The sequence below is a fragment of the Phocoena phocoena genome, chromosome 11, assembly GCF_963924675.1.
Source record: "Phocoena phocoena chromosome 11, mPhoPho1.1, whole genome shotgun sequence".
NCBI lineage: Eukaryota > Metazoa > Chordata > Mammalia > Artiodactyla > Phocoenidae > Phocoena > Phocoena phocoena.
This window is the reverse complement of record NC_089229.1, coordinates 27,697,736-27,710,261: the sequence shown is the minus strand read 5'-3', so window position 1 is coordinate 27,710,261 and position 12,526 is coordinate 27,697,736. Positions and strand designations below refer to the sequence as shown.

General features: G+C 44.7%; 1 protein-coding gene across 1 annotated transcript in view; it reads left to right on the top strand.

The window, feature by feature from the left end:
- The window catches only part of PLEKHG7 (pleckstrin homology and RhoGEF domain containing G7), an 80,758-nt gene that overhangs the window by 55,507 nt on the left and 12,725 nt on the right, over nt 1-12,526 (top strand). The window contains 4 exon segments of the mRNA XM_065888151.1: nt 8,830-8,889; nt 8,891-9,005; nt 10,552-10,667; nt 11,015-11,108. Of these exon segments, the coding sequence (XP_065744223.1) occupies nt 8,830-8,889; nt 8,891-9,005; nt 10,552-10,667; nt 11,015-11,108 (385 nt within the window).

Sequence of the window (12,526 nt, the reverse complement as noted above, 5' to 3'; positions counted from 1 at the left end):
ATTTGGGATGATTCATTGTCTGTTCAGGTATTCCACAGATGCAGGGTACATCAAGTTGATTATGGAGATTTAATCTGCTCCTCCTGAGGTTGCTGGGAGAGATTTCCCTTTCTCTTCTTTGTTCGCACAGCTCCTGGGGTTCACCTTTGGATTTGGCCCCGCCTCTGTGTGTAGGTTGCCTGAGGGTGTCTGTTCTTCTCTCAAACAGGACAGGGTTAAGGGAGCAGCTGATATGGGGGCTCTGGCTCACTCAGGTAGGGGGGAGGGAGGGGTACAGTGTGTGGGGCGAGCCTGCGGCAGCAGAGGCCAACATAACATTGCACCAGTGTGAGGTGTGCCCTGTGTTCTCCCGGGGAAGTTGTCCCTGGATCACGGGACCCTGGAAGTGGTGGGCTGCACAGCCTCCTGGGAGGGGAGGTGTGGCTTCTGACCTGTGCTTGCACACAGGCTTCTTGATGGCTGCAGCAGCAGCCTTAGCATTTCCCGCCTGTCTCTGGTGTCTGTGCTATTAGCCGTGGCTTGCACCCATCTCTGGAGCTCGATTAGGTGGTGCTCTGAATCCCCTCTCCTTGCGCACCCAGAAACAATCGTCTCTTGCCTCTTAGGCAGGCCCAGACTTTTTCCCGGATTCCCTCCTGGGTAGCTGTGGCACACTAGCCCCCTTCAGGCTGTGTTCACACAGCCAATCCCAGTCCTGTCCCTGGGATCTGCCTCCGAAGCCTGAGCCTCAGCTCCCAGCCCCCACCCATCCTGGCAGGTGAGCAGACAAGCCTCTCCGGCTTGTGAGTGCTGGTCGGTACCAATCCGCTGTGCGGGAATCTCTGTGCTTTGCCCTCCGCACCCCTGTTGCTGCACTTTCCTCTGTGGCTCCGAAGCTTCCCCCCTCTGCCACCCGCAGTCTCCGCCTGCAAAGGGGCTTCCTAGTGTGTGCAAACCTTTCCTCCTTCACAGCTCCCTCCCACTGGTGCAGGCCCCATCCCTATTCTTTTGTCTCTGTGTTTTCTTTTTCTTTTGCCCTACCTAGGTACTTGGGAAGTTTGTTGCTTTTTGGGAGGTCTGAGGTCTTCTGCCAGCGTTCAGTAGGTGTTCTGTAGGAGTTGTTCCACGTGTAGATGTATTTCTGATGTACTTGTGGGGAGGAAGGTGATGTCCACGTCTTACTCTTCTGCCATCTTGAAGCTCCTCTCCCTCTCATTTCTAATTTTATTGATTTGAGTCCTCTCCCTCTTTTTATTTATTTATTTATTTATTTTTGCGGTACGAGGGCCTCTTACTGCTGTGGCCTCTCCCGTTGCGGAGCACAGGCTCCGGATCCTCAGGCTCAGCGGCCATGGCTCACAGGCCTAGCCGCTCCACGACATGTGAGATCTTCCCAGACTGTGGCACGAACCTGTGTCCCCTGCATCGGCAGGTGGACTCTCAACCACTCTGCCACCAGGGAAGCCCCTGTTGGAAGATTTTAATCACACGTTCAATTTCATTACTTGTGATTGGTCTGTTAATATTCTCTCTTCTTTCTGGTTCAGTCTTGGAAGATTATACCTTTCTAAGGATTTGTTCATTTCTTCCAGGTTGTCCATTTTATTGGCATAGCGTTGCCTGTATTAGTCTCTTAGGATGCTTTGTATTTCTGCGGTGTCTGTTGTAACTTTGCCTTTTTCCTTTCTAATTTTATTGATTTGAGTCCTCTCCCTCTTTTTCCTGATGAGTCTGGCTAAAGGTTTATCAATTTTGTTTATCTTCTCAAAGAACCAGCTTTTAGTTTTATTGATCTTTGCTATTGTCTTCTTTGTTTCTATTTCATTTATTTCTGTTCTGATCTTTATGATTTCTTTCCTTCTACTAACTTTGGGTTTTGTTTGTTATTCTTTCTCTAGTTCCTTTAGGTGTAAGGTTAGGTTGTTTATTTGAGATGTTTGTTGTTTCTTGAGATAGGATTGTATTGCTATAAACTTCCCTCTTAGAACTGCTTTTACTGCATCCCATAGGTTTTGGATCATCGTGTTTTCATTGTCATTTGTCTCTAGGTATTTTTTGATTTCCTCTTTGATTTCTTCAGTGATCTCTTGGTTATTTAGTAATGTATTGTTTAGCCTTCATGTGTTTGTGTTTTTTACATTTTTTTTTCCCTGTAACTGATTTCTCATCTCACAGTGTTGTGGTCAGAAAAGTTGCTTGATATCATTTCAGTTTTCTTAAATTTCCTAAGGCTTGATTTGTGACACAAGATGTGATCTATCCTGGAGAATGTTCTCTGTGCACTTGAGAAGAAAGTGTAATATGCTGTTTTGGGATGCAGTGTCCATATATATCATTTAATCTATTTGGTGTATAGTGTCACTTAAAGCTTGTGTTTCCTTATTAATTTTATGTTTGTATGATCTGTCCATTGGTGTAAGTGAGGTGTTCAAGTCCCCCACTATTATTGTGTTACTGTTGATTTCCTCTTTTATAGCTGTTAGCAGTTGCCTTATGTATTGAGGTGCTCCTATGTTCGGTGCATGTATATTTGTAATTGTTATATCTTCTTTTTGGATGGATTCCTTGATCATTATGTAGTGTCCTTCCTTGTCTCTTGTAACATTCTTTATTTTAAATTCTATTTTATTTGCAATGAGGGTTGCTACTCCAGCTTTCTTTTGATTTCCATTTGCATGGAGTATCTTTTTCCATCCCCTTACTTTCAGTCTATATCTGTCCCTAGGTTGGAAGTGGGTCTCTTGTAGACAGCATATAGATGGGTCTTCTTTTTATATCCATTCAGTGAGCCTGTGTCTTTTGGTTGGAGCATTTATCCATTCACGTTTAAGGTAATTATCAGTATGTATGTGCATATTACCATTTTCTTAATTGTTTTGGGTTTGTTTTTGTAGGTCCTTTTCTTCTATTGTGTTTCCCACTTAGAGAAGTTTCTTTAGCATTTGTTGTAGAGATGGTTTGGTGGAGCTGAACTGTCTTAGCTTTTGCTTGTCTGTAAAGCTTTTGATTTCTCCATTGAATCTGAATGAGATCCTTGCTGGGTAGAGTAATCTTGGTTTTAGGTTCTTCCCTTTCGTCACTTTAAATATGTCCTGCCACTCCCATCTGGCTTGTAGAGTTTCTGCTGAGAAATCAGCTGTTGACCTTACGGGAGTTCCCTTGTATGTTATTTGTCGTTTTTCCCTTGCTGCTTTCAATAATTTTTCTTTGTCTTTAATTTTTGCCAATTTGTTTACTGTGTGTCTTGGCATGTTTCTCCTTGGGATTATCCTGTATGGGACTCTCTGTGCTTCCTGGACTTGGGTGGCTATTTCCTTTCCCACATTAGGGAAGTTTTCAACTATAATCTCTTCAGATATTTTCTTGGGTGCTTTCTCTCTCTCTTCTCCTTCTGGGACCCCTATAATGCGAATGTTGTTGTGTTTAATTTTGTCGCAGAGGTCTCTTAGGCTGTCTTCATTTCTTTTCATTCTTTTCTCTTTATTATGTTATGTGGCAGTGAATTCCACCATTCTATCTTCCCGATCACTTATCCGTTCCTCTGCCTCAGTTATTCTGCTGTTGATTCCTTCTAGTGTATTTTCATTTCACTTATTGTATTGTTCATTTGTTTGTTTGTTCTTTAATTCTTCTAGGTCTTTGTGAAACATTTCTTGCATCTTCTCAATTTTTGCCTCCAGTCTTTTTCCAGGGTCCTGGATAATCTTCACTATCATTATTCTGAATTCTTTTTCTGGAAGGTTGCCTATCTCCACTTCATTTAGTTGTTTTTCTGGGGTTTTATCTTGTTCCTTCATCTGGTACATAGCCCTCAGCTTTTTCATCTGGTCTATCTTTCTGTGAATGTGGTTTTTGTTCCCCAGGCTGCAGGATTGTAGTTCTTCTTGCTTCTGCTGTCTGCCCTCTGGTGGATGAGGCTATCTAAGAGGCTTGTGTGAGTTTCCTGATGGGAGGGACTGGTGGTAGGTAGAGCTGACTGTTGCTCTGGTGGGCAGAACTCAGTAAAACTTTAATCCGTTTGACTGCGGATGGGTGGGGCTGGGTACCCTCCCTGTTGGTTGTTGGCCTGCAGCGACCCAACACTGGAGCCTACCTGGGCTCTCTGGTTGGGCTGATGGCAGACTCTGGGAAGTCTCATGCCAAGGAGTACTTCCCAGAACTTCTGCTGCCAGTGTCCTTATCCTCACGGTGAGACACAGCCACCCCCTGCCTCTGCAGGAGACCCTCCAACACTAGCAGGTAGGTCTGGTTCAGTCTCCTATGGGGTCACTGCTCCTTCCCCTGGGTCCCAGTGCGCACACTACTTTGTGTGTGCCCTCCAAGAGTAGAGTCTCTGTTTCCCCCAGTCCTGTCCAAGTCCTGCAATCAAATACCGCTAGCCTTGAAAGTCTGATTCTCTAGGAATTCCTCCTCCCATTGCCGGACCCCCAGGTTGGGAAGCCTGACATGGGGCTCAGAACCTTCACTCCAGTGGGTGGACTCTGTGGTATAAGTGTTCTCCGGTCTGTGAGTCACCCACCCAGCAGTTATAGGATTTGATTTCATTGTGATTATGCCCCTCCTACCACCTCATTGTGGCTTCTCCTTTCTTTGGATGCAGGGTATCTTTTTTGGTGAGATCCAGTGTCTTCCTGTCAATGACTCTCCTCTGCTTCTTTGTTTTGCTTATATTTCTTTGACTCTATGAATTTAGGAGAAACAGTTATCTACTGTGGTCTTGAAGGGCTGTTTTTACGTGAAAGCCTCCCTTTGTAGTCTGTGTGAGTCTAATATTTTTGGTGCAAGGGCTGTTTTTAGTATGCATGCCTGCCGTGTCTTTCCTCCTTGTATGCTGGTTGTTATACCCTTGATAGGGGGTGTTATTGTTTCTGTGGTGACCAGAGCCTGCACTGGACGTTGAGTGGGGCCTCCTCTTCGCTCTGTGCTTGTCACAGCCTTGCTGGGACAGGGTCTGCTTCCCAGTTGTTGGGGTGGAAGCCCCCATGTCTGTTTCTGAGCTGTGGTGTGAGGTAGGCAGTACTGGAGCACTCCCACTGGGAGTCACTGAGTATTCCTCCTCAGGAGCTGTCCACCGGCAAGTGTGATCTGTGGTGTCATCTATCACCCATTGTGCGTGCTCAGAAAGTACACCATTGCTGGCACTGCCCTCAGGTCCTCCTCAGCCATGGGAATGCAGGCAGTCAGGCTGGATGTCCCTCAGGTGCTGTGCTCACAAAGCCACCAGTGCCGATCCATTGGCACAGAATTCGTAGAGGCGGAGCCCTGCCCACTTCGAGCACTGTGAGGGTGAGGCTGCTCTGGCGGGGCCCCACTTCTCCCTTCAAGGGCTTGTTAACAGTGGGGCTTCTTTGGTGGACCCAGGCTTCATCCTGCACACAGCCCCAGTTGCAGCCCAGGCCACACTCCAGCCCCTCCAGCTTCTCCACAGAGTCACCCCCAGTCCTCTCCCCAGCTCTGTCCACTGAAGCCCAAGTTTCAGCACCCAGCCTCCACTCATACCAGGAGACACATGTCTTGGGCTGGGGAGTGCAGCAAGGTGGCCAGGACCAGGTGTGCTGGTGTCTCTCTCTCCTGCCAGCTCTAAGCTGGTTGCTGCACTGTCGAGCCTCTGAAGCTCCCTTTTGTCCTGGCTGATCTCCCAGCCAGTGAAGGGGGTTCCCAGGGTGAGGGAGCCGTTCCTCTTTCACAGCTCCCTCCCAGGGGTTCAGGTCCCGTCCTGCTTTCTTTTTTTTTCTTTTGTCCTACCTGGTTACACGGTGATCTTTCTCGCAGTGTTGGCTGTATGAGGTCTTCTGCCAGCATTCAGTAGGTGTTTTGTGAGAGTTGTTTCACGTATAGATGTATTTTTGATGTATTTGTGGGCGTCATTGAGCTCCATGTCCTTCTATTCCGCCATCTTGATCTCCCACCTATAAGTTTATTTATTATAAAACTGATGCAGGGTCCATTGATCTAGACCCATCCACGAAAAGGACTTTTATGTCCAATCTCTCATGACAGAGAATTTTTTTTCTTTCCCTAATGTTTCTAAAAAGTAAAGCCAATAGAGAGATGAAAAAAAAACTTATAGTTTTACTTTTAGAATCATCAAATATCTTTTTTTTTGCTCTTCTGAGACCTTCTAAAACACTAAAAGCTTCCAGTATCTCTGCCTGGATCTTTGTCTGAATTATTTACCACTGGTGTTTCTTTTCTGATTGATATGTGGGGGAGATTAGGTGTTTTTATATTTACCCTGAACACCGGTGGGTACTTGCAGCCAGAGCTGTTCCCTACAACATGGAAATTTGGAGCAGTGGCTCAGGGTTGTGTGTTTTGAGGGAATCCCTAACTGCTGCTGAGAAATCAGTTACTGGAACTCCCCAGCCTCCCACAAGGACCAGCAGGTAGTGCTGGAATACTGCTGCTAGTGACTCAGCATGGAAATCAGCCACTAAGGCCACAGACTACAGCCTCTCCACACCTCCTCTTTCCACTCCTCCCCACTTCCAGCCTTTCCACGTCTGCAGTCCCTGCTCCCTTCATCCCTTCCAGCCCCAATGAGAATCACAGCCATTTTGAGCTGGATGAGGGGAAGTCATCTGCCTTACAGGCAGAACTCCTGTAAGGAAGAGTCCCGGATGTTTTTAAAAGAGATGTGATAAAGCTGCTAGTGTAGGAGGGTACGACCCTCCAGGGATATGGTCAGGCTATGAAAGACCAGGACAAATTGCAAAGCACGAGGCTAGGAGAGAAAAAGGGGAAAGTTGGAGAGGAAAGAGAGAGAGAGAGCTCTCTCCCTTCAAAGAAGAGAATGGAGCCAGCAAAATGGGATGGTGGGTGGTGACTGTGGGCTGTGAGCCCTCCCCATGATCTGAAATCTTCAGTAAAATGAACACATACACTCATAAAATGTTTGGCATGAGTGGGTTTACAGTGGAAACTGACACAGGAAACCTACCAAAGGGCTAAGTGTGGCATTTGGCCCATGCTGTTCAGCAAAGAAACAGAATGTGTACAAACAGGAGCCCAGGGGCCAGAAGAAGCCATTGGAATATCTGTTTATAAATATCTAAGAGAGTTTTGGACTTGTTGGAGGTTTGAGCCAATTGTACCGACCTCTCTGAAATGCAAGGGCTGACACCTGGGCATAAAGATGTATGAAGATATCTTTGGGAAAGCAGAGGGAGCCTTCCGCAGTGCACAGTCGTCCCTTTGTATCCACAGGGTATTGGTTCCAGATACCAAAGTCCGAGGATGCTCAAGTCCCGTATATAAGATGGTATAGTATTTGCATATGACCAATACACATCCTCCCGTATACTTTAAATCATCTCTAGATTACTCATAATACCTAATACAAGGTAAGTTCTATGTAAATATTGTAAATACAGTGGAAATGCTATGTAAATGGTTGCTGCTGGGCCGCAAATTCAGGCTTTTTGGAACTTTCTCGAATTTTTTTCCCCAAATATTTTCAGTTCACAGTTCATTGAATTTCAGAATGCAGAACCTACAGATAGTAGAACCGACTGTACCTTGACCTACCTGAGGTTGGTCTTGAGGGTCTGGGTCATGAGGGTCAGGACTTAACCTGGGCCTGAAGTGAGCATGAAAGAGGGAAGAGGCGAGAGCCCGCAGCAAGAAAAATATTTAGTGTGAGAGCAGGATCCATTTAGAGCTGAACTCAGGACCAGTATGGTGTGAGCAGGTGGGCGGAGAGAAGAGGAAGTGAGCACACCCTTAATAATACTTCTCGATGTACCTGTGTGTGCAGGTAGCCACAGACCTGGCTCCAGGCGTCATGTGTCACCTGCACAAAGGCTGGGACCCCTCAGGTTCAAACAGTGTCACATTCAAAGAAACAGTCCAGCAGATGAAACAAATGGAGGAGCTATTCTCATGTTGCTTGCATTTCTCAAAATACCATTTATGGAAATCCAATGTATCACCCATAGCAATACTTACTAAAGTTTCCTTTCATGTATTCCCCATTGTGTGTACTCCTGGCAACTGCCTCTTTGAACAAACTCTCCCTATTGACAATTGTCTACGTCTTTTTCCCTCTCTCTTTTCTATATCATGTAGAACAATTTAGCGTCCTCAACTTCTATTTTCATTTTCTCTTCATTATCCTGATTCCCTCCAACAAAGGAGTCAAGGAACTGACCCACGAAGCAAAAATCCTTCCTTTTCCTGTCTACCTGTGTTGTGTTGACTCTCAGTTCTCCTAACTGCATTGCAGCAAGAGTGGGAGCACAGTTGGCAAAACCAGAAATCTCCCCCAAGGGCCAGGGAAAAGGAGAAGGCAAGGGGCAAAACTAAACTCTTCAGTGACAAGGGTAAACAAGCCTGAAATATGTGTATTAATACATCTTACACGGCCACTGATGGAGTATGCAATTTCTAGGGGATTTAACCAAATTCAAACTTTTCCTGTGCATTCAAATCTTGACATCAGTTTCCCCATTTAGGAGGATTGAGGGGGTGGTGTTATAGGTGGTGCTGATGACCTCTTCCTTCATCACCATTGCTGGGAAGGCAAGATATCTGAAGGAAGATTCTTTCATTTATTTAATTGGAAAGCAGCAATGTTTCAGTCAGTAATATTCAATAATACTTCTTAAGCACATTGAAAAAACCCATTTCAGACCCTGAATTTAGTACTGGTAGATAGATGCTTGCTATGACAATTTAATATGGAATTTTCAAAAGCAATGTCTAGTCCATGGCTTATAAATTTTCCTAGCAAGCTCACAGGTGTGTCATGTCATTACTGAGTGAAATCTCTAAGGGTTTCTTGTGTCCGGACTTCTCAGTGTCTTGACAGGAGAAGTGATGTTCTGATCCACCTGCTTTTGCCTTCCCCAGTGGTGTGAGGACAATGAACAGTGCAGACGCCTTCACCTACCTGAGCTCCTAGTGGCCCCAACTACACAGGCTGACTCGATACCCCTTGTTGCTGAAGAGCATCTGGAAAAGGAGTACAGACTCTACGGAGAAAATCATGATCTACTCCATCAAGGAAAAGGTGGAAAAGTCAATCTGTAAGTCCCTGAGATGAGTGACCCAGAGCTCCAGTGTCAGCTTTAATCAAAGAGTTGGGGGACCGTCTGGCTCCTGGGAACCATTTGGGCTTCCATCCTAGGAGGTAATTCCATTGCCTTGAGGTCATGGCTTTCCGAAATGTGGATTCCAGTTTGAGTTTGCATTGTAAATCAAACACGCTCAAAACAATGGGCTCCAGTCACATCCTGGCGAACCCTATGAGAACTCTTAACTCCAAGTTCACGCAGGACGTGGCCCCGTCTCCAAGGTTTTCAGATGTGAGTTCAGGCAGGAAAAGTTCTACTTCCCAGATGATGAAGGTACTTTGTTTTTAACATCCATACTGAACCCACACACAAAGCAAATGGGAGTAAACAGCATGGGAAGCCTTTCTGGAGAATAAATTACCATCCGTCATTTTTTTTAGGTCACTGAAATCCAGGGCCAATCTAAATATAATGCCAACTGCAATCTTTAGACCCGAAATTTGGGAATAGGAAAAGAGAAAGCCCTGTGATGACTTAAGTTTATTTGGGTAGCTCTGTATAATCAAATTCAAATAAAGAAGTTCATGGTATATGTCCATAAACCAAGATTTCCTGGGGAGCATCAAAAGGGAACAATTCAAAATGATGATAACCAGCTGTACAGAAATGACATATTTCTTTTTCTTTTGCATGTTTAAAAATAAAATGACCATTCACTTAGGAGTTTCTTTCCTTTTTTAAAATTTTTTGTTGAAATTCTAAAATAACCCAAGGAACTAGAATTCAGCTTATCAAGTGATTAAGACAAAAAAATCAGTTAAAGACAGACTTTTTAAAACTTTTAAAGTAATTTTGCAGATTATTACTCATTTTGATAAGTTTGTGAGGGAGATAACATCTCTTCTAGGAATTTCTCAATAAAATGAATTCTCATTGTTGGGGAAAGAGATCCCTGTGGCCTTCCTTTAAAGCTTAAAGATGGAGAATTCTCAAGGATTCCCTAACCATGTGATTCTCTGGGTCTACGACTTGCCCTCCATGTTTTCAAAAATCATTTCAAAACCTCAATAGCAATATGTTATTAAAAAACATTGGAAAATTAATATAGACCTTCAAAGAGAAAATGAGTTCTTACCAAAAGAAATAATCAACCTTACCATAAAGTGAATATATGTTTTATGATTAAGACAAAAGGATATGTTTGTCTTTGTTAGTCTGATTTTTTTTTCCTTCCTGTAATCACAAGCTGTGTGATGTAGGGAATATGAGAAAGCTACTAAGGGAACTGTTAGTATTATTGAAATAAAAATGCACAATACATTTCCAACTTACTGAGTTAAATTAGTTCAGCTTCATTTTTCTCTGCAAGAGGCTGATTTCAAATTAGCGAGTTTTTCTAAGGCATTTAAACAGCAGGAAGTATGTTAAATGAACCTAAGATATGGTTTGGCTCCAGGGGCGGTCAATATCTCTAAATGATTCCTGTGGATCTTGGTTAAATTTTATGCTGTAATGCCTCATGCAGTTGAACATATACTGGATGTGTCTTGTCTTTCAGGGGATCTTGAAGGAAAAGTGAAGTGGCTTGACAATTTCCAAAAATGCAGACATCTACAGGAGATTATAGCGTGGCCTCCACTTTGGGATAGAGATAAAAGGTTTTTCATTCCAGAGGTACAGAAAGGATCAATTAGAACCTGTGTCCCTTTCTAAACGTTTGGCATTCAAGTGGAAGTATACTAGTCTTACAGAGTCCCCAGCTGCCCACTAGAATTAAAAATCTAGCAAGAAGTAAAGCCTTCATCCACATGACATTGTGTGTGGGGAGGCTGACCTCCTCATGCCATTCCTGAACTGGTCCTTCTAAGCATTTTTCCCATTCTTTCCCATTCCCATGTGCATTTACTGGCATTTCCAAATGTCAGGAACTTTCTAGACAGAGTACATTGCCCCAGCTTCTAGAATATGCTGTCCTCCCATCACTAACAACATCTCTTTGATTTCCTCCCTTGTTTTGCCAGTGCCTGAAACACGTTTTTAAAGAACACATGGCAGAAAACATCCTGTCAGCAACCAACAGACACCTTCTCTATGAAGGAAAATTAACTCTTGCAGGTAAATAACGGCTTCCTTTACAAACCCAACATCTTTGCTACCTTGTGATTTGTCCAACTGTTGCTTGTCAAAGGGTGGCAAGAATTGTATTTCCGTATGGCCAAGGCGATGGAAGATGTGAATCAGAGAGCATCCTATGGAGTCACACAGACTCCAGCTTGATCAAACCACGACGTAACTAGCCACACGCCCTCCATTTTCTCTCTGTAAAATAGGATAACAATATCTGTCTTACAAGCTGGATGTTAAAGTGAAGTAACATATGTGAAGAGCTTAGCTCAAGGTCTGGAATATAGTAACCACTCAATGTCAGCTGTTACCACCCTCATTTTACTCCTCCAGTGAGCTGGGCAATCATACTCTCAGTGTTGACTGAGAACCTATTATGTAACACACGTTGCATTGTGTAGGTACCACTGGAGGATAGAAAAGTCACTATTCTGGATAATCCTTTCCCTCTAGTTGGGAAGCGCTGCCATAATGAGCAGACCTGCAGTCTAAGTCCAGAAGAGAGTCTGATGCTGGAGTACCCAGGAAAGGCTTCATGTGGTCCATGGGACTGGAGGCGGGCTTTGGGGGGATAGAAGGGTGTAGTTCAGTGAAAGGACAGGAGGGAGGACATCCCGGATGAAAAGCACAGCAAGAGAAAAGGCTTGGAGGCAGAAGCCACTTGAGAGAATAGGCTCACGGCAGCGTGGTTAGGAGGGAGATCCCCGAGGCTGCCTGCCAGCTTCCCTTCCCAGCTCAGCCTTTGCTGCCTGTGTAACCTGGGGCACTTAACAGCAATCCCCCCATGCTGCAGTGTCCCCTCTTTGGTGTGAGGATTAAATGAGCTAATGGATGTATAAGCACTTGAAAGAACCATTGGCAGAGAGTCAGGGCTCAGTAAATATTATCAGAAAGGGCTACCCGACTGAAATAAGATTTGCATTCATTCATTGATTCATTTCTTCACAAAATCTTGATTGAGCACCTGCGGTGTGTGAAGCCCTGTGGGATGTGAGGTTGCCTGAGATCTTTTTGGGGGGTGCCAGGCAGTAATTCCTTATTCAGTACACACCTGTTGAGAACCTGCTCTCTTTTAGGGATAGCGCCAGATGTCAGCTTGGGACATAACCCCTGCAAGACAACTGCCAACTCGAAAGATAGACATGTCCAGCTTTTTACATCAAAGGGCTTTTTCATGCATGTTTTCCTTCCAGTGAGTTATGCAGAGAAGTTACATTTCATCCCATGTCACAGGGGACACTTGGGGAGGTTGTCTGTCATGCTCAGGGTCCCTTGGCAAGCTAATGGCAGCATCCAGACCCAGGCCAGGCTGCCTCACCCTAGCAGGCTTCCAGAACCATAGCCACTGCCCTGAAAGCCAGAGGGACCCAGCCAGGACACTGCAGGCAACAGGAAGCCACTGAGCGCTC